Here is a 23,328-nt window from a genome sequence, read left to right on the forward strand (position 1 = left end):
ACATTGTGCCAAAAATATTGGTCAGGTAGTTTATGAAATTCTTTAAAAAAAAATCGCGTTTTTCTGGGACAACCCTCGTACTTGACATAAAGAGAGTTTTGGCGAAGAAGCGAGACTAAACACAACATACTACTTGTCTCTGATCGAAGCACATACTGTAAAACAACTATTCTTCGCGTCAACTTTTATTCATGATTCGTCAGTTTGATATCAATCCGCGACGATTAATTTTTGCGACTACAAATACAAAGCAAAATAAATGGTTCGCGAATATTTCTTGCACGGGAATAAAAGTTGGTTTACAGTACTCATGTGAGCATTGTGCCATAGGAGTCTAGATGGAACTTGTAACCCAATTGTGTAATTTTGATTTATAATTAAAGATTGTTTTGTACATCATGAAACATAATGGAACTACTTTAATTTTCATAAAGGAGAAATAAAAATCATTTCTTATACGTACTTTTTTCAATAATTAGGAAACTCTTTCGACTGAACAATAAGGTTCTACAATGTCCTTTTAAGAGAGGGTAACATTAATTTTAGAAGAATCATGTTAAAGAAAATAAAGACAGAATTACCATATTTTGTGATTCTATGGAAAGGGTCACTGTGGCGCTAGTATTACACGCATCCTTTGCTTCTACCAGTAATAGATAGTCCTTGACAATGGTAGCTCTGTGCATCTTTTTGGCTACCGTTACTTGTGCTGAAATAAAAAAAATAGTCTTACTATTTGCCTGTTTTCTCTTTCCATTTTTTTCAATGCTTTTTGCAAATTCATTGTATATCTCTGCAGCCAAAAATGACAATTTACATTACTCTATCGAAAACAGCGACTCCATCAAGTACATTAAGGTCAAATGAAAAAAAGGCCGTAGGATCATCTGTTTAACTGATTAATGTTTAGAACAAAAGAATGTTTAATATTAGAGACATTTTAACTGATAGTGAAATTATCATTCTATATGAAGAAACATTCATTGTATTTTCTTAGCAGGACCTTTTCAATGTTTTACATTCAAAAAGTACATTTGACACGAATACTTTTTCAAATTACAAAAAATTGCATGAATTTTTCAAACCTGCCACTTTAAAAAACCCAAGTATCTCATCTGGTATATTCATCAAAGCTTATGAAACAACTGGAACTGACATTTCTACAAATTTTCCTCTTACATGTATATAGGATTATGTCATGCAGTATGATATTGAAGTAATGGTACCTATTTCATCTACAACGAAATATGCGGCAGAGGAAGGAGAAGAAGGATGTTGCATGACGGTGTATGTTACGTTTTCAGCGTAATCTGCCCCTCCCACTTCCAACATCATCACAAAGGAACCCGGGGGTAAGTGGTCCGGTATTTCTGCCGATTGATTTGTGTTGGTAAAGGATATGATTGTATCTGGAAAAAATTTTTAAAAAATGTTACAAAAGGAAGAGTTAAATTTTTTTATGGAAACAAAAAGGGAGAACATTGAACTTAACCATTTTTACTACTACATAGTCGTCGCCCGGGTGGCGCCTTGGTTAGAGCGTTTCCTCTTAAGTCGCGGAGTAAGGAGTTGATCGTTACGTTGCGGGTTCTAATCCAACTGCGGGACGTGGAAACCGGTCCTTCGGCTGAGACCGTATAAACCGAGGTCCCGTGTCGCAGTAGGTGATGGCACGTTAAAGATCCCTCACTGCTAAAAGGCCGTAAGTGCCAAGTACAGGACTGAATGTGCAGCCCTCCACCGGTAGGTGGTGGCGTCTAAATATGAGTGAAGAAATGGAACTAATTGCAACAGTTTTGAAATTTAGTTTTTTTATCAGTCTATTAGATTATCTCCATTAGATCAGCATTTTTTTTATTTTTAGATTTACAAACCCACCGCTCAAGTTTTTGAATTTTCAGGAAAAAAATAGAATTGAGAAAAATGGTATTTTTCTCTCCGATGTCGAATTTAAGTCGAGATCGAGATTTTGAATTTACGAGGTCGTACTTCCGGTTTACGATAACCATGGAAACATGACGGGTAAATGAAGGTAGATCTGCATAGGCCATAGCAGCATAATAGCCTTGGTTTAGTGAGAAATTTATCCATGGGCGTAACATTCAAAATGTTTTCACCTGTTCAGAGGACAATTAAAATGCAGCTGACGACTTTGTTGCACAATGGCATGGTAGTGAGATAATTTTGTATCCATATTCAAAAGTATCTACATGTAAACGAGTTCAACAGTTCAAAACAGTTCAAAAACTGCCCATGGTAGCTATAGTCAGAGACATTGTTTAGGTCTCTGCTATAGCTTACAGTCGAACCAACATTCTTTAGAAAAGAATTGCTTATGCATCGGATGTAATGAATAACACCAGGCTTGGGGCGAATTACATTGTAAAGTAATGCATTACATTACCATTACTTCAAGAAATTGGGCATTAAATTACCATTACCATTACTTTAATTTGTTAAAGTAATGCATTACATTACCATTACTTTAGTAAAGTAATGCATTACCATTACCATTACTTTTGGGGTTTTTCAAAAAATAGAAATACAAAACATGTGCAACTATTTTTAACTTGATGAATGTTAATTCAAATTTGATTTCAAGTACCTATTTTTATTACACTGTAAATAACTTACATATTTTTTTTATTCATAAGAAGTTCAAATTTTTCAATTGCCAATAAGAAAAAAAAAAACGTACAATATTCACATTTGTGTAACTATATTGATGTCATAAAGCAATTTAATTTTTGGGGAACTTAAACCCCTAGCTTCCCAAAACTATCTAAATTAATAAGAAATAGATTGTTTGGATCTGGTACCTCATGAAAAAATATTAATGCATAGACAGACTTGTAAAAAACGTTGGACAGTGTGTACAATTTACTCTGCTAAAAGTAGAATGCCTGACTTCTATTCCTTTTGGTGCAATGGAATTGTCATGGTAAGCTCAAGCTAGACCAGCTCAATTAATTTTTCATAAACACAGCCAGGGGAAAGAGACTGGTTTTTGGGCACTTCTCTAAACAATATTTTGTTTTAATTGTTACCTAACCCTAGTGGGCATTTTGTTTTGATGACACTCTATAGAAAAGGTCGCAATTATCAGTTTACAGAGTACATTGTACCTCATATCAGAATCATTTTTTAAAGGAATTTTTTGCTAAACTCTTTTAAATATTCTTTGAAATTAAATATTATCTGTAATAAATATGAAAATTAAATGTATGGTAATTGTACTTTCAACTGAATATAAAGTGTATTTAAATAGATACAGAGACTTTATTTAAATAGGTTAACTTTTTTTCATTCATTTCTATCATTTGAAAAAAACAACAGTTGCCATGTCCATTCTTATTTTTTTAAAATAGGTACAGGGTGTCCCAGAATATAAGATACTATTTCAAGAATCTGCAAAACCTAATGTAATGAATATTGGATTGCAAAAAATGCATTTTAAACATTGCATATACTGTCCAATTTTATTCACCTAATTTGACAGTCATTAAAACGAAAACAACAAAATGAGTTCACTTTGAAAAATGCTATGGTTTTTAAATGATGCCCTCTAAATGACGTTCTATCTGTGTAATGATAATGTCTAGACATATCTCAAAGTTCCTTAACTTGAGACAACAGTGCCTGTCTCGGTAGTAACTTCAAGATTTTCAACAGAGGTGAACCTTTCATGTGTGTTTTTTAAGGATTCTGGTTTGGGTTTAGCAGCAGGAACCTAAGACTAAAATTGATAATTACAGTTTCAAAATGAGGGTATCTAGCTCTTTTGATGACCCATTTTGATTGAAATTGTAGGTTTTTTTTGTTTTTGTTTTTTTTTTTTGTTTTTGTTTTTTTTTTTTGCAAAAATTGATGTAAATTTGATAAATTGAAATTTCGTAAGTGTGAGAATTTTTTTTTTTTTTTTTTTTTTTTGGAATATTTTGTTGCTAAAAAATTGTACTTATTCATATATTTTAAGAGACATATATCAAAGAAATTAGCCAATGGATGTGTTTGTCGCAGGTATTTCAAATGGTATCACATATTTTGGGACACCCTGTATATACAAAATAATGTTTTGTAATGCTATGTAATGCGAGCATTTCTCTGGATTTGAGAAAGTAATGCATCACATTACCATTACATGTAATGCAAATTTTTTGGCATTACACATTACTAGCATTACTTCGAGTTCAAGTAATGCATTGCAGTGCATTACCATTACATTTAGAATTACCCCAAGCCTAAATAACACTATGGAAGAAATGAAGTCCAATTTTGGAAGAAATAATCAATAGCCTTAAAAAATTAAATGATTCAACTATTAAAGAAAAGAATTATATATACAAATGTATACAGGCACATAGTATTGTTTATGAACGTGGCAGCCAGAAAATATATATAACACTTAGTTGAAATTTTTTTGACTTCCTCCCAAATACTCTCTGTGTGTTTTAGGATAGGAATATTAAATTGAGCTCTCAAGCATATTTTTAGAACAATTTCTACACATTCACTTAGCATTTTAAAAAATGAAGATATATTGAATAGTGAAGAAATTTGATTTTTTTATTAATTTTAGTATTTTGACCAGCATCTCAAAATTTATATCACTGGTCCCAACTGGCAGACAATGAAATTAACAATTTAAGGTTCTTCTATTTGTCCTATTTTTAACCATCGTGTGGCCAGTGGCATGGAACCTGTTATGAGAGCACCAAAGAAAAAAAAGAAGAAGCACATATGAATGTACAGAAGTCGATAATTTATCTAAAAAAAATTTTTTTTCCTCCTCCTACGGAACTTTATAATTCTGGTGTTCGTAAACCTAAAAAAAAAAATGCTGGCCTTAACAGTTAAAAGTGCATCAGTAGCATTTAAGTCATAAACTGATTTAATGAGATCTTTGAGTTCAATAGACCATTTGTCATTTCATTCATTGCACGTTTGAATGATGCTAGCCTTAAAAAACCAGTCTGAGTGATTAAACACAATAAATGTCAACTGCATGTTTCTTATCCCTCTTTGTCATCTTCCCACAGAATAAGCAATGTATAGCAAAATTGAATTGATTTTCTGAATGAAGAGTTGGTTTGTATTCACCAGAATTGCTTTCATTTGTTTCTGAAACTGCTATATAAATATGGAAGGATTATACGTACTTCAGACGATATTTATGAATAAAGTTTCCAGCCTTTCTAGCACCCCCTCCCCCCGCTTTATTGGCTTTATTGCTCTAAATATATTTTTTAAAAAACTTTCAATATTACATAACACTGAAACATATCTCGTTCACATTTTGCAACAAGAGGCCCATGGGCCACATCGCTCACCTGAGCACATTGGCTAGGCAAAAGCACAAATCAGTTCAGTATTGAAAAGATTACTTGGGGGGGGGGGGGGCTTGAATTTTAAACTACCTGATGATGCTTCCATGTCAATGTAACAAATGGCTTTGTTGTACTTGAGAAGATAACCCCCTAGGGGTTATCATTTGAACAAAATTGAATTTACACTATCTGAGGATGCTTCCATATCTAAACATGATTTTCAGTTCTTGAGAAGAAGATATTTTCCTATATGTTCCCAAGTAAAATTTTTGATCCCCCATTGTGGCCCCACCCTATCCCCGGGGGTCATCATTTGAACAAACATGAATCTACACTACCTGATGATGCTTCCATATCAAATCAATATGACTAATCATGGCTTTGCAGTTCTTCAGAAGAGGATATTTTCCTATATATTTCTATTTAAAACTTTGATCCTCCATTGTGGCCCTGCCCTACCCCCAGGGTCACGGTTTGAACAAACTTGAATCTACACTATCTGAGGATGCTTCCATATAAATATGACTCATCATGGCTTTGCTGTTCTTGAGAAGAAGAATTTTAAAGATTTTTCCTATATATTTCTATGTAAAACTTTGATCCTCCATTGTGGCCCCGTCCCTTCCCCCAGGGGTCATGATTTGAACAAACTTGAATCTACACTATCTGAGGATGCTTCCATATAAATATGACTCATCATTGCTTTGCTGTTCTTGAGAAGATTTTTAAAGATTTTGCCTATATATTTATATGTAATACTTTGATTCTCCATTGTGGCCCCACCCTACCACCAGAGGTAATGATTATAACAAACTTGAATCTATCACTATCTGAGGATGCTTCCATATAAATATGACTCATCATGGCTTTGCTGTTCTTTAGAAGAAGATTTTTAAAGGTTTTTTCCTATATTTCTATGTAAAACTTTGATCCTCCATTGTGGCCCCGCCCTACCCCCGGGGGTCATGATTTGAACAAACTTGAATCTACACTACCTGAGGATGCTTCCATATAAATACGACTCATAATGGCTTTTCTGTTCTTGAGAAGAAGATTTTTAAAGGTTTTCCTATATATTTATATGTAAAACTTTGATCCTCCATTGTGGCCCCGCCCCACCCCCGGGGGTCATGATTTGAACAAACTTGAATCTACACTACCTGAGGATGCTTCCACATGAGTTTCATCTTTCCTGGCCCTGTGGTTCTTGAGAAGAAGATTTTAAAAAGATGTTATTAATTTTTCACTAATTCTTAATTATCTCCCCTTGAAAGAGGGCCTGGGCCTTCATTTGAACAAATGTGAATCCCCTTCACCCAAGGATGCTTTGTGGCAAGTTTGGTTGAAATTGGCCCAGTGGTTCTGGAGAAGAAGTCAAAAATGTGAAAAGTTTACAGACAGACGGACGGACAGACGGACTACAGACAAAATGTGATCAGAAAAGCTCACTTGAGCTTTCAGCTCAGGTGAGCTAAAAACTTAGAAAATATGAAGTTCCAAGAAAAAAAAATAACTCACCTTGATTAAATGAATACTTAGCAGATAAATAGTGGATTAAACTTTCTTTATTAAATTTAGCACTGTTCCGACTTTGTTTTGGTAATGCAACCTACATACGACGTCATGTTAATACTGAATAGGTATCTGCGCTCGCCCTAACGGTCGCATCGTCAACATATTATATTTTTCTGTAGAACTTGAGGATGATTAGCAGTAGTACATTAATTAACCAATTATTCTGATACAAAATATCATGCATAACAGTTTTGTTCCCTGAAATATGAAAGTAAATTCAAACATGGCATTTATTTATTGGTATGGTATCGTATGGTATTTTGAAAATAATAACCAAACTAAGAAAGAAAGAAGCTAATGCATTCAGGATATTCTTACTGTCTTCAAGGCAAGCTTTAATAGCATAGGCTGTTGTATTTATTATGGTGCCTGACGTTTTCCAATCAAACTCGTCTCCTCTCTGTAAAGTTTGGGCCGAGTATGCCTGGTAACCAATGGCACACTCATCTAAGCAGTCTCCGTTTGTGATTATATTACCACCATCATTATCAGCCAGGGAACGCCTTTTAAAAAGATGCCAAATTACATAGTAATAAGAAGATGAAACAAGAGGCCCAAGGGCCTTAACGGTCACCTGAGTATCATACAACAATTTAGAGAATCCATAGAGTATAAAATGAACTAAAAGGTGAACCTTTGTTGCCCAAAAGCAAGAAAAATAGGGTGATCAGGATCAACAAAATAATTAGTCTAGTATTCATTAACAGTTCATAAATTAGGTTCTAATCTCTTCCCCATTTATCACTCTCACCATTAGTATATTAACAAACTACGTGTATCAGTGCTTCTGTAATATTTTAATTCCTTGTTGAAATTTCTTACATTGGCCTCTCTTGGTCTTTGATGAACATTTCATAAGACAAGTTATTTTTGTCTGATTTTTATTTATCTACTACTTACAAGTCTACCTGATCATTAAAACTAAGAAAGTACTTTTTGTATTATACAATAACAATTCTTGCATAATTCTCCTATTCTATTAACCTTTCAAGTACTTTATTTACAGTGATTAATTATCAAAAGTAAATGGCAAAGGGGAATAACTCCTCTCAGTAGAATACAAATTAATAGAGCCCTGCCCAGGACCAGAACACTTGAACAAATGGTCCAGATGTTCAAAAATCTGGTAAAAATACCCTTCCTTATTAAAACTTTTACTCTTTTTGCCTCTGATATGCCCAGGTGCAGAGAAGATTTTTAAAGAAATAAATAAATGCATTTTTACTACAGATTCACTATACTCACTATATTATCAATAGAGCTCCCCCCCTCCCCACCGAGAAACACCAGAGCCTCTCACCCTGGGACCAGAAGTTTGCTCATCATAAGTAATCACTTTGTTTGTCTGCTTAACACTAAGAGCAGACAGGATTATTTAATAGAATTAATGCATTTTCACTATATTATCAAGAGCCCCACCCTTACACCAGCACATCTGACCCAGGGGGTCATGAAATTCACTACTCTGGAAGAAGCACTCTTGCTCATCATAACTATACACTTAGCTTCTTTGCTTTTTAACCAGAATATTTTCAAAGAAATTTTGCTTTTTCGCTATATAATCAATAGAGCCCCCCCCCCCCTTTCAGCAGAACCCTTGATCCTGGGAGCCTGAAATTCACAATTTTGGAAGAGGCATCCTTGCATATCATAACAATGTATTTAGTTTATTTAAATAATACCCAGGGGCAGAGAAGAAGATTCTCAAAGAAATAATCCACCTTCACTATAGGATCTATATAGCCCCACCCTAGCACCAGAACCCCTGTCCCTGGGTCCATGAATTTAACAATTTTGGAAGAGGCATCCTTGCTTATCATAACAATGTATTCAATTTGTTTAAATAATAACCAGGAGTAGAGAAGAAGATTTTCAAAGAAATTTTGCTTTTTCATTATATAAGCAATAGAGCCTCCCCCCCCCCCCCCTTTTCATCAGAACCCTTGACCCTGGGGCCATGAATTTCACAAATTTGGTAGAGTCAGCCTATCATAACTATGTATTTAACTTGTTTAAATAATACCCAGGAGTAGAGAAGAAGATTTTCAAGGAAATTTTGCTTTCTCAATATATAATTAGTAGCCCCCCCCCCCTTTTCACCAGAACCCTTGATCCTGGGGCCATGAAATTCATAATTTTGGAAGAGGCATCCTTGCGTATCATAACTAATGTATTTAATTTGTTTAAATAATACCCAGGGGCAGAGAAGAGGATTTTCAAAGAAATAATGCACTTTCACAATATGATCTACATGTATATAGTCCTGCCCTAGCACCAGAACCCCTTACCCTGAGGCAATGAATTTCACAATTTTGGTACAGTCACTCTTGCTAATCATAACTATGTATTCAATTTGTTTAAATAATAACCAGGAGTAGAGAAGAAGATTTTCAAAGAAATTTTGCTTTCTCACCATATAATCAATAGAGCCCCCCCCCCCCCCACCTTTTCATCAGAACTCTTGACCCCGGGGCCTTGAATTTCACAATTCTGGTAGATTCACCCTTGCTTATCATAACTATGTGTTCAATTTGTTTCAATAATACCCAGGAGTAGAGAAGAAGATTTTCAAAGAAATAATGCACTTTCACTATATGATCTATATAGCCCTGCCCTAGCACCAGAACCCCTGACCCTGGGACCATGAATTTCACAATTTTGGTAGAGTCATCCTTGCTTATCATAACTATGTATTCAATATGTTTCAATAATACCCAAGAGTAGAGAAGAAGATTTTCAAAGAAATAATGCACTTTCACTATATGATCTATATAGCCCCGCCCTAGCACCAGAACCCCTGACCCTGGGACCATGAATTTCACAATTTTGGTAGAGTCACCCTTGCTTATCATAACTATGTATTCAATTTGTTTCAATAAACCCAGGAGTAGAGAAGAAGATTTTCAAAGAAATAATGTACTTTCACTATATGATCTATATAGCCCCGCCCTAGCACCAGAACCCCTGACCCTGGGGCCATGAATTTCACAATTTTGGTAGAGGGCTCAATGCTTATTACAATCATGCCAACAGTTTGACCCCTTGTTGTCCAGGAGTAAAGAAGAAGATTTTTAAAGATTGCATTAATTTTGGTGGTTTTAGCCCCACATCTCAGGCCCCAGGGGGGCAGGGACCGTGAAATTCACAAATTTTGTTCCCCTTCACACATAGATGCTATATGCCAAAATTGGCTGAAATTGGTTCAGCGGTTTCAGAGAAGAAGCTGAAAATGTTCAAATGTTAACACACGACGCACAACGCACGACGGACGACGACGGACGAAAACGGATAGCAATAGGTCACCTGAGTGACTCAGGTGACCTAAAAAAACTTAAAAAGTGACATCTGACTTAACCTAGGCGATGTTGAAGCTGCATACGCAAAACTAATACGTAAATCAGATAGATCCAATAAGCAATAGATTTGATACTGTCTCAGAACGTAAATAACAATTCAGTAAGCAATAAATGTTACACTATCTCAGTTTCTCTGAACGTAAAGATGTTTTTTTAAACATTTTAACAGAAGGTTTATGCATGTATGGCGTTTGACGTTTATTTTAAGAAAATACAATTTTTCATCTTGGAATATAACATGAACAAGATGTAAAGACTTATTTAATTTATTGAACCATGTTAATCATAACCATTTACTGTTACAGTACCCTTGTAGTAAACTTGCGGCAACTGTATGCTGGTAATTATTAGTAACTGCTATTGAAATACACAATTCCGGATTTACCTTAAAATATTAAACAGAAGACAAGTCATATTCAGTGGTACCTTATGTAAATGTATGTATTTTGGTACAGATGACAAAAAACTTGCAATGATAATTAAATTTAAAAACAAACAAGAAAAGACCAAAGTGTTGATACGTGAATGCTAACGATCAGTCTTAACCTCGAGGGTCATTATAAAAATAAAATGGTCATTCTGGTACTTTTGTTTTAATTTATTTTGTTTTCTGAAGTTTTCTGAAGTTTATTATTTTACTTCTTATAATTTTCAGATTTTTGTGCTCTAGCAAACTAATCAAAGTGAGAGCTTAAGATCAAACATTAAAAATAATTTTTCTGTTGCGTATGAGCTTTCTTAAATATCTCTTTCTATATGTTGTTATTGGAACACTCAAACATTTCCCCTCCATATAAACAATTTTTCTATCTACTAGTATACAAAATAAATTTGGACATCCGTATGCATTTTGACTCCACAGGTCCAAAGTCGGTATCCACAAATACTCTAAAACAATGCTTCCTGTAGAGATATTCTACTTTTTAATTATTTAACCTTAGTTGAAGACTCAATCATCATGTTAAAAAATTGAATTCTTATCAATGAATACTCCGTTGCAAGTGCAATTAAAATTCATAGAGAATCTCTGCTGAAAAAGCAAATAACATGTTGATAAAAGAACGATTTCCATGCAAACTTAAACAGAAACCTTATTTGAAGTCTTGAATTTATCCAAAATCATCCTTGTTAAAGGCTGCATCCCTTATTCCCTTATCCTTTGAGTGAGCCAAATTATTAAATGGAAGGAAATACAAACGACAAAAGGATCAGTGCACTTAAGCTATGAGAGTTGGATCCCGGTGCTTTGCCAATAATAAATTTCCGAAATTTATAAACTTTTTGAATCAGAATTATTAAACAATATCTTAAGAGCAGGGTTTGATATATTATATCGCATAAAAATATTAAATAATGCCGAGCGACACTGGTTTTTGCGACAGGGGTCTAGCAGTTTTGTCACATTTCTATTGTTATTCATATGCATACCAGTTTTCAACGACATTGTTTACATCGAGCCGCAACTTGTCCATTCTCCTCATTTGCACAGAATGTGTATTTTGATTTAAACTTATACATATCTAAAGGGCAATGTTGGGCAATTTGCGGCTCATATGTAATTTTTTAAAAAATTCTCCAAACTACGCTCGGGTTAGCTACTAAATTAACAGGTCACCGAGTGTCAACCTATTTCGACCTGTTTGATCTTATAATCACTTTACTCACGTGACATTCCACTGTTCGATATGCTTCCATTGTGTCTATCAATGGACTTCAGGGCTGTACATGTACACACGGATATGTATTTAAGTACAAAATCTGACTATGTATAGACTTTTAATACGGTGAATCCTAAGATTTTTCGAATCTTATAAAACTGTATTAAGAATACGGCAATGCGCTATTTCTTAATACAAGTCTTAACTTACCTTTCATTTTTCAACCAATCAAAAGTACTCACATTGTGGTCATCATAATTTTATCATAACAAAAAAAAGCACGTGGTAAATAATGGTCGACTTTGGCAGTAAAAATATCGAAAAACTCGTTGATTTATGGGAAGATCAAAAGGAGTAACTACATGTACAGTCCCTGAAACGTTCTACTTTCCCACTTGAACGGTGAGCGAACGCTGAACGAACGCAGAGCGAACGGTGAGTGAACGATGTGTGAACGCTGAACGCAACTTGGTGAACGATGTGTGAACGGTGAACGGTGAGCGAACGCAGAACGCGAACGGAGCGCAAACGCGAACGCAAAGTGAACGGTGAACGAATGGTGAACGCAAGATGAACGATTTATTCGGAATGCCTCTGATCTCTTCCTTGCATTGAAACTATTCTATTGTATGTACGCCTAGTGCTAAAAAATAAATGAATAATAAATAAATAAACAAATCAATGAAAACTGTCCTAAGAAAGACGATACATGCACATTAAGTAAAATTATTAATTTAAGTTTCGTACAATATTTTCTGCAGATATGTACGATGTTCAAATTCAACTTTTTAATAACACGATTTTTATCGCTGTAAAACATTGTAATTGTTACCGAACGCTGTAGTAATCTAGTTGTAAAATAAATATGTTTATTCTTATTTGATATATAAAACATTATAAATAATGTGGATTTTAGAAGAGCAAACTACGGACTTATAGAATGAATCACAACGGTTGTAACAACCATATATCTATACATGTATATCCGTGCCAAGGCGATTCCGTGTAAAAAAAAAAAATGAGAAAAAAAAATAAAATATTTTACAAAGGTATGTGGACGTATTGCATAAATACGCCAGTATTTTAAAATTTTAATGCAATAATATACTGATCTGTCAGTTTTATTTTTTATGATGATTTATTGAGCAGACTTATACATGTATCTGTAGACATTTCCCGGCCGTGATTATACTCGGACAAGATGATACAAAGAGGCATTCATATTATTTGTTATATATTAAATTTTCACAACTTGATATTTAAGTAATATGCTGTCATAGTTTTTATTAAACAGACGAGAGAGAGAGAGAGAGAGAGAGAGAGAGAGAGAGAGATTCGGTTTTAGCCCCCCCCCCCACTTCCTCAAATGTTTGTACCTATATCAAATAAAAATTCTTATTTTTTTTCCAAATATATCAGTCAATGAAAGTAACCATTTTTATCAACAAATCCATTTGTTTTACAGTCATAATCGGTTTTTATTTTCCTGCTTCAAGTTGACACGAAGTCCACGTGCTTGACCTGTCAATCAAATCATTCGACACTGTGCAGGTGTGAACGTCTCGTCACACCGAAGGCAAAGTGTTAGTATTTCCAAGAAGTTTTAAGTTAAACATTTTTTCTTATCATTTTTAGATCTGATTCCAACACTTCTAAAAAATAATAAATGAATAAAATACATTGGGAATAAACACTTGGAATGATTAAACCGCTTGAATTTGAAACATATTCCCTGCTAATTTAAAATATCACCGCCGGCACATGTATATTTTGAATTACTATTGTTTAATGACTTTGTTTAGATGCATGTTTGTTTTGAGACTGAATTTTTTGTGCTACAAAACACATTAACTTCTTTTTAAATGTTAATTAAAATATACTGGACATACATGTACTAATTAAGTAACCGATTTAGGGGAAAGGGAGGGGGGGGGGCTCTTAATCATATCGAATGGCAAAATTACAAAGATACGGTGAAAAATATCATTACTGGAGAATCACTTTGGTTATATTAATGATAATCATGTTATAAAGGCATTTCTCTCTCTCTCTAATTAAAGACTTTATACATGTAAAGTAGTAAAAAAAATTCTATAATGTATTACGTTTTAAACAATTTTTTTTTCAATCCACACTATCAATTTAATTCGCTCTAAAGATATTTAATTAACTGTATATCCACAGTACTGTTTATAATCCTCAGAATTAGTTCTAACATGTATTTCTGTATTATTTGAAAAAAAAATGTGTTAGAAATAAATATTTTCGTATTTCTGATAATAATGATTCTTTAAACACGATATGTTAATTATTAAATTTAAAACCTGTAAATCCTTACTTAAAAAAGATAAGTCCTTTCAGTTCGGAGTTCCGAATGGCAATAAAGACTGAACGATAAGTGAACGCTGAACGCAAGGTGAACGCAAAGTGAGCGAACGGTGAACGCTTTGTGAACGGTGAACGCGAGCGCACGGTGAACGCTGAACGCAAAACTGTGAACGGAGAGCGAACGGTGAACGCACGGTGAACGAACGGTGAGCGAACGGAAAAATGGGAAAGTAGAACGTTTCAGGGACTGTAATTGTAAAAGTTGCTCAAATGCAGCGTTATCTATTCTAAAGAAGTTTTATAACTACTGGGGTCTTCTCTTTGCACCTCATCTAGCGATGCATTGTGTGCACCAAGTACATATACGAGTGTTCCGCCGCTGTTTCCATTACGATGTTTTTTTTTCAGTTTTAATGCAATGTATAATACGATAACAGATACTGCTAACAAAACCTCGTTTTCCATTATTGAGAGAGAGAGAGAGGGAAACACGTAGAAATCCCTAAAGTCTATTAACAATCTAATAAAACGTATAAACGTGTGTACAGGAAAGTATTATAATACAAATATAATACTTGTATTAAACAGTAACTACAAATCTCACCGTTTGTACCGGCCTGAACAACTTCAAAATAATGAAGAATGTTGCGAAAATGTTATTAGGGTCTTAAAGTTTACCTTGTCTTCTTTCACTAAATTGTGTTTTTCGTTTGGTATTTTGAAGGAAATTCTGGTACTGCCAGTGCAAATCAAGTGCACGATTAGTATGTAGCTGTGTTAGCTCATGTCGCCTCTGTATTATGGTCTGCAGGCATCTACAGACACATCCCTAAACACTAGTATCATACCTGACAATATTTGGATTGCCGAAATGAAAGAGATATTGAAGACATAAGCGAGTGATTATCGATATAGTAACGTAGAATTTTCGTTGACCATGTTTTTAAATCTGAAATATACTTGTTCTGTCAATAAAATGTTAATTTAAATTACAGATAGTTTGTATTTCTTGGAGTTTTCGTGTTAACCTAGCGACTCCAATTTTAAGTTAAAATTTTATATTTCATTTCCGAATGTTATTTATCTATACATGCATATAATAAAATATGTATCACCGTGAGTACTACATACATGTATAATTTGTTTCACCACACGTTTGTATTACTCTACGTACTACATGTACAGTGAATTACGATTAAATGTAGTGTGACATCGAAGTCATGTACATGTGAATCTTTCTTAAAACATACATTCATTCTTTGAATTGAAAAGCATTCAGCATATAAAACGAAAAATGATCAAGCTAAAGAAAAAAGAGGGGGCATTTTTTATCATATACGAAAACTTAAGATTGATCTAATTCGAAGCTAGGCATCAAACATATGGTTACGAATCATGAAAATGATCAATGATCACTTATTATTTGTGTGAATCATGAAACTACACAATCTTTCTCTCCTCCATTTAAATTCATACTGTAGAATCAATCTAGAAATAATGTGCAAATGTTTACATTCCACTTCCATGCGATTTAAATATCTCCGCCCATTTGCGTTACCTTAAATTCGAAAGTGGTCCAGTTCAAATTTCCGGAATTTAAGGCTTATATATGTTCTTTTCAATGACGCTGTGTGGAATTATAGCAATATGTTTAACAAAAAAATCGAAGTATAAATATCAAAAGCATATGTATGCACAATAATCATAGATTAATTTAGCAATATAGTCTAATTTAAGGCTTAAAATGGGTGGCCGAAAAGGCTCCAAATGACACTCTAAAGTGCACTCATTCTTTGACATCATTTTTTACGGGTATGTATGCTACAAGTAAAAAGCTTTGTAAAAGTTTGTTAATCATCGAAATTCGTTTATCGTTGACTTTGAAGACAGTAATTCTTACCATCCGATGACGTCATTTTCAAGAACAGCGATCCTTTCATATTCCACAACAGTGTACACAGTTGAATTAACACCTTTAAAAGATATTTTTACGGAAGAATTTTTGTATATGAGTGATTCAGTACAATTTATTCTACTGCAAATTTGCAATTGAAATAAGCAAATTTTATTGCATGCAAAATCAAAGATAAAAAAATTACCATAATCGCCCGTCCTACAGGAAAATTCATTTATGTACACGAAAACGTAAGACAACAAATAAAATACCTTCAACATAAATTGTGTTGAAAGCTACCAGCTTATAATTATTCCCAGTAGGTCTCCACACCATAAAATCTATCCATCCAGACCTCGAATAAGAAAACTCCCAGGACGTGATACGTGAGCAAGTGGTTATTATAAATACATAATCTGTCATCAGGTACATCATTCCTAACGATAAAAACAAAAATCTGATAAAAACTTTACTATAATTTTAGCTTGTTCTCTACAGAGTGAAAGAAAAAAGCAGTTCACTTTGTGTTAACTTCGGCAAAATCATTATAGAAACTTAGCTAATTCGAGTGGCAAACCGAAGTGCGCGTTTTCTGGGAAATTAAATTTAGTTGTATACTTAATCATAAATGGTTACAACAGTGATCGATCTAGAAAGTAAAAATAAATATCTGTCTCTGTAAAGTATATCTGTTAATTATAATTTGTATCTTTTTTAGCCAAGTTATACAATTGAATGTAAATGCACAACTATCATTGTATAGGATGTCCTAAAAATAATGCTATTAGAAAATACATTTGAATCTTCTTCTTGTAATACTAGGAAAAACTAAATGAAAGTAATGATAAATTGTACAATACCTCTTGATCCTCCTGTGTTTGCTGTCAAATCCTTTGGATACATATATATTAAACTGTTAAGACAAGGAGCAGCTAGAAAATGGAAGGTAATGAATTTTTAATGAACATAATTACATTAAATCTCTACGTGAAGAAATACCACTACAAAAAATTAAAATTAATTGTGCTTACCGACGTCTTTGTTTCTTAAGGAGACACCAGTGGTGGTAGTTATTTGTGGAGACGGACACTTGCTAATGGCTGATAAAACGGCAGCTTCAATAGATGACAGGTCCTCGTAGGAGGAGGCAAAAAAGTAACGGCTATTGTCACCAGCGGCTTCCTTATATTCCGGCGCATAGGTACTGTTTATATCTTAAATTAAAAGTAAATATCATTACTCAAGATTCGTCTTGATTGGTGGATTTTTGAGATTGTTCACAATTATTTATCTTCACCTTTTGCATATCAGAGAGAGAGAGAGAAACAAGACTCAAAGGCAAAACGCTTCACATTCATATTCTCTCGTCTTGACGAAGTGAAAAATGTATAAATGAATCTCCTTACCTTATATAACACGTTATGAGTGTTAAATTGTGATTTGTTTGACCAGAAGACAAAATCATTGTCTGAAGTTTAATTCAAAATCTGATTTGTTTGACTGCACACGGAGTTTATGTCTCCCAATTGATAAGCAAGAACATGATCTATGTACAATTTCAAAAAACGGGGCAGGTTGTTGACAAATAAGTTGATGGGACAAAGATTCTAACAATCTCGTTTAAAGTCAACATTTCGCAAATTCTACGGTCGAGACAATGACTTTGTCAGCAAATAAAATCTATCATTGAGTTGAATATTGACTGGCATTTTTCATACAAATTGTTGGGCCATTGTATTCACACTCGATTTTCTGCGGATCTTTTCGTTTGTCCGATCATGACAAGGAGCACAAGGCGGGCGTGACCGGTCGACAGGGGATGTTTACTCCTACATGACCCCTGATCTCACCTCTGATATTTGTTTATTTTTTATTTATTTTTTGTTTTTTTTTGTTTGATCTGTTCCAAATTAGTATTGTTTTAATTGACTTCTGAGTTTGATTACTGTTCGTTATCTTCAAATTTCATTTTATTTGAAACACTTGAACAAAGAGAATGAAATATTCTCTGTGTTTAACATAAATCCTTAATGCTATTATATCATAATTAAATATGAAGATAAAGAACAGTAATCAAGTTCAAAAGTATATTGGAACAAAACAGATTAAGAACAGAGCAAACAATGACCTCTGAAAACATCAGAGATAGTAAAGGTGCCATGGAAGAGTAAGCATACATACCCTGTCGACAGGTTACACCTGCCGTGTGCTCCTTGTCATGATTATGTAAATGGAAAATCCGCAGACAATTCAATTGAAAATAAGCATTCTGAGAATATTGCATTAGCAATACTAGTCCCCTACCGGCAAGTGTAATCTGGCCCCCGTTAGAAATTGAAAATGCTATAATTCCGTCAAAAATCAATGACGCGGAACGAAATGAAACTTGTTCTATAACTCATCGAGGTGAAGTCATATACAAAAAATCAGCTCAATATCTGAGCGTTTAGAAAAAAAAATGCGGAAAACCCTGAAAAATTAAAAAGGTCCTTATTCCGTCAAAAATCATTGAAGCGGAACGAAATGCAGACTTGATCTGTAACTCATCAAGATACACTCACATACCAAAAATCAGCTCAATATCTGCAAGCGTTTAGGAAGAAAGTGCTGAAAACCAAGTGGGACAGACTGACAGAGAGAGAGGGACAGACAGACAGCTACACAGACGGACGGACAGACTCAGAGAAAACCTATAGTCCCCTCCGGTTTCACCGGTAGGGGACTAATAATGGCTTAACAATATATTAATTTGATTGAAAAAATGTCAATCAACATCGGCTTAACGACAGAATTTATTGGCTTAAAAGTGTATTGTATAGTCTATAGAATGTGCGAAACGTCGACTTCAAATGAGACTGTTGATACATGATCACATTTGCCTCGTTCTAGATATTGTTCGTATGTAGAACGTGCTCTGGCGTATCGACATGAGTTCTTACTTACCAACGGCAAAGACCTGGTCAGGCCAGTTAGCATTTATAACAGTTCCTTGTATAGCAGAACCAGCCCTTATTCCATCCACGGAAAAGACATAGTAATTGGCTGCGTCCGCGCGATCTCCGTTGGCATCTGTGAAGTAGGTTGTTCTTGCATACAATAAAGCTTTGTCCAGTAGGTTCTTTTGGATCGAACCCTCTGGTATCTTCATTATGGCTTTACTTACGTCGTCACTGGTCGTGTGTGTTTGAAGATCAAATTGTCTATATCCTTTATAGTCGTACGTGATGACACCTATTCGTACGGTGTCTGATGATACGCTGATTTGCCGTGCAAGGTTGGCAAAAAAGCTTTTCAGGTACATGAATTTTGCACCGGCAGAAGAACCAGAAGCCTCCAGCATAAATAATATATCTAGCTTGCAATCTATAAACAATAAAATTGATAGGACATTTTAAAAAATATTTTTCGTTTAATGTCATTTGATCAAAGTGAAAAAAAATCTCATGAATACATTCTAATTCACCAGAATTTAGGGTTTCTTAATCAATATAGTTAGTTTAAGTACATTAAATTAAGATGTTGATATTAAAATTAAAGGTCATGGCTATTTCAACTCGTATCGTTTTTTTTTTTAACCCAAACGCTTTTATAGTACCATTTTAGTCAGAATAAAACACAAGTGTAATCAATGCTCGTGTTATCAACGCGTTATGTGTTTTATAAAAAGGGTGCGTTCTCGCCTACACTGAGATATAATAATTAATTTGATGGAAAATGAATACAATTACTACAATAAAATGGGAATTTTGCAAAGGCACGAAGGAAACTGCCTTCTGTGATTTATCAAAATAATATCAGCAATTACCAATACAGCAATGAGTGAATTATGCTATTTAAGTGTAAATATTTTAAAATTTTTTTAGATATGCCATATTTAAATGTATTATTTAATATAAATCACTGTAAAAATTTTACAAATTTTACAGGAATAAATTTACTCAAAATAAGATTTATAAAGATTTATAAAGATACAATTTACATTGACTGATGTGTACGAGGTTTTTCATAATTCGCAACAGTGTCTACATGTAAGAAAAAATATCAATTTAGACGTACTGACTCCTTTTTGTCTTTTAATATTTTAGAAAATAGAATTTAATATCATATTACATAAACACATGTTAAAAAAAAACAAAAAACCCCCATAAAATATGAACATTATTCATTACTATAATTGTCCACAAAAGGTAGACAAAGCGTTTAACATGCTCATGAACTGCGATAAATCCTGATGCAAGAAAAACTGAGAGTAAGCAAATCGTTTTACTCTGCATCATGAAATTTTTTCAAATGCATTTGTAACACGTCCTGATTAAAATGTCAAAAAATTACTGATTATAGTAATTTTATATGACTTTTAAAAAAAAGAAGAAAGAAACGTTTCACCAGACTTACTGGGCGTAGCAGGAGGTACAGGGTCCTCTGTGGGGCACTCAGTAATGTTGGAGACCAGACCTTTGCTATTACACTGAAGTTCTATAAAATTGCTGGCTGACATGTACCTTCCTTCAGTTACTGCACCCTCAAAATCAGAGTCGAAGCTTGATGATACATTAGCACCTGAAAAAAATTCTAGCATTTTTTCGGATGCTCGGCAGAATATCATAAGAATGGTCTTTGAGCCATGGAATCCGAAATCTTTATTTTAAACTCTTTGCAGATAACAAACAAGAATCATAATACTTAAAGGCAATGTGAATAAATACCAAGTATGAATAGTTCGACCATTGAATTGTACTGGATGGCTGCTCCATAATCTGACACTTGCATGCCATAGGAACCTCCATATGTTAGAACAACGTAGAAATTCTTAGCATCTTCACGCTCTCCGTTCTCTTTGGTGAAGAAGTTCCAGAGGGTGTACAAAAGAGCTTTATCCACCAAGCGGCGATCCCGACCGTACGCTGCATTTCCTTGAGTTATGCCGTTAATAGCAGTTTTCACATCAGATGCAGTAGAGTACTGTTTTAGGGGGAAAACAGTGGTTGCATCGTCACCGTAAGTTACGACCCCTATTCTTACTGCATTGTCACCGACAACTATTTTGGTGACAAGACTAATAAGGAAAGTTTTCATTTCCTGGAACTTGGATGCGCTGATAGTGTCTGTGTCATCAATTATGAAGGCTAAGTCAATTTTACAGTCTGAAAAACATTTAAACCAGATGATGTTGAAACAGTTTTTAATTATATAAGCTTTGGAGTTCAATAATACAAAAGAATATTTCGGCAATAAATTTTTAAACACTTAGTTTAGTATTAAAGAGAAAATGTTTATTGAAACAGCAGGGGATTTAATGTGCTTATATCTCATTTATATGTATTATATAAACTTCGTAATTTTCATGAAAGCACCAACTACTGTAGATTTTTTTTATTTCGTGTGGTGTCAACGTGAGCAACCAAAATTGGGAAGGTATTTCTTGGTTAAATCTTAAATAAAGGAGTTCAGTAAACCGAGATACACTGATAATATAAAAGTTATTGATCAAAGAGATGAAAAATCTTGGGCAAGGGTGAAACAAAATTCATGGACATCCCCCTTCCCGAACAATGATGATTCCACAGCAATGAAAAGACCGAAAAATAAATCCGTCGTTTATGGAATCGTTTCAATTCATTTTATGCATAGATTATTAATATAAAAATTGTGTTAAAAATGATTTAACATTCAGTGTTTAGGTGCAGAAAAAGTTGCAGCAAATTTGTTTGTTTGTTTATTGTTTAACGTTTCTGTCGAGAATTTTACACTCATATGGAGACGCCACCACTTGTCGGTGGAGAGCTGCAAATTATGACCTATACACGGCACTTAGGGCCATTGAGTAGTGAGGGATCTTTTTCATGCCAGCACCTTCTGCGACACGGGACCTCGGTTTATACGGTCTCATCTGAAGGACTGGAGTTGCAGCGAGTAAAGAACAGGAAGATAAAATTCTAAAATCTCAACAGCACACAGCTGCAAAAAGATATTTCACAAGATTACTTCATGAATTGATGGATATCCATAATTCTACTACGGTTATCGCGAAGATCAAAGAGATAACGCAGCCATTATTCTCCAATTAATCACAAACGTCATCAACAAATTATCAATAATTTTAAATCGGTTTCCTCTAATTTTGACTGTGTTTACAAGGAAAAGGAAAGACTGAGGTATTTTTGATTGTGACCCAAATTGGAGAGGGAAAAATTACTTTGGTTTCGGATAACCAACATTTCAATTAAGAGCAATTTTTTTTCTTACCTTGGTTAATTATCAAACTATTATTAAAAAGACTAGAGACACAATTCTTAAGGGGGCGTCTTTACATGTTTGGTCCAAAATTGTTCAACGCACAGGCAGGTAGATATTGAATCAGGTCACAAAAAACCTGAATCATCAGTTTTTGATTCATATATTTTAAATCAAAGTAAATCAAAAGTACCTTGAGTTATTTCAATTATTGCTTCACATGAAGTGATCTTCTGTATAAACTGTTGTCTGATGTTGACCAGGTTATCATATGAATCGGCATTGGTGTATCTTGTATAATCACCACAAGAATCAACAGATTCCTGGTATTCGGATTGAAATGATGAGCCGATATCTGCAAAAATATTTTTTTTTAAAATTACTTGATATTTTTATAATCCCATTTATTGTCTACAAAAAAATTCAATACATGATCTGTAGAAACTTACGAGCTGCAAAGACAAAATTGTTTCCACTGCCCCTGATTTCGCGCGAAACAGCAGCCGTTTCGCTGTAAAATGGCCCCACAACAAAAACGTAATGGTTATTGGCATCTTCACGGTCATCTGTGGTCGTGAATACGCTGTCCCGGGCTTTTTTTAATCCTTCGTATACAAAGTGATCCGATCTAGTTCTGTCAGGCACATTTTCAATTGCTCCCCTGACGGACTCGGAGCTTGTGTAAGTTGTAAGCCCAAACTCCTTTGATGCCCCGGAATCATATGTTACAAACCCCACTCTTACTCCATCAGAAGATATTGGAATATCCTCCATTAATCCTGCCAAGAACGTCTTTGAAAAACGCATATTATAGCTTTCAACTATAAACGCAATGTCCAGCTTGCAGTCTGAAAATTGTATTAAAATAGAATTTGTGTATTGTACAATAGGCAGCAACTTTGCCGTTAAAAATTTGCAAATCACATTTTAAAATTAAACAAAATAACCCATACAAG

General features: G+C 34.2%; 1 protein-coding gene across 1 annotated transcript in view; it reads right to left on the bottom strand.

Annotated features, from left to right (window-relative positions):
* LOC133179124 (collagen alpha-5(VI) chain-like) overlaps window positions 1–23,328 on the bottom strand; it is a 284,568-nt gene that overhangs the window by 8,027 nt on the left and 253,213 nt on the right. The window contains exons 10-19 of the mRNA XM_061313870.1: window positions 20,845–21,282; window positions 20,534–20,698; window positions 19,082–19,501; window positions 17,170–17,352; window positions 16,999–17,070; window positions 16,411–16,575; window positions 16,145–16,217; window positions 7,221–7,405; window positions 1,227–1,409; window positions 582–709 (exon numbers count right to left, since the gene is read on the bottom strand). Of these exons, the coding sequence (XP_061169854.1) occupies window positions 582–709; window positions 1,227–1,409; window positions 7,221–7,405; window positions 16,145–16,217; window positions 16,411–16,575; window positions 16,999–17,070; window positions 17,170–17,352; window positions 19,082–19,501; window positions 20,534–20,698; window positions 20,845–21,282 (2,012 nt within the window). The remainder of the gene's footprint in view (window positions 1–581; window positions 710–1,226; window positions 1,410–7,220; window positions 7,406–16,144; window positions 16,218–16,410; window positions 16,576–16,998; window positions 17,071–17,169; window positions 17,353–19,081; window positions 19,502–20,533; window positions 20,699–20,844; window positions 21,283–23,328) is intronic.

This window comes from Saccostrea echinata, unplaced genomic scaffold (assembly GCF_033153115.1).
Source record: "Saccostrea echinata isolate AGI-Se365-2 ecotype Australia unplaced genomic scaffold, CSIRO_AGI_Sech_v1 ptg000004l, whole genome shotgun sequence".
NCBI classification, from domain to species: Eukaryota; Metazoa; Mollusca; class Bivalvia; order Ostreida; family Ostreidae; genus Saccostrea; species Saccostrea echinata.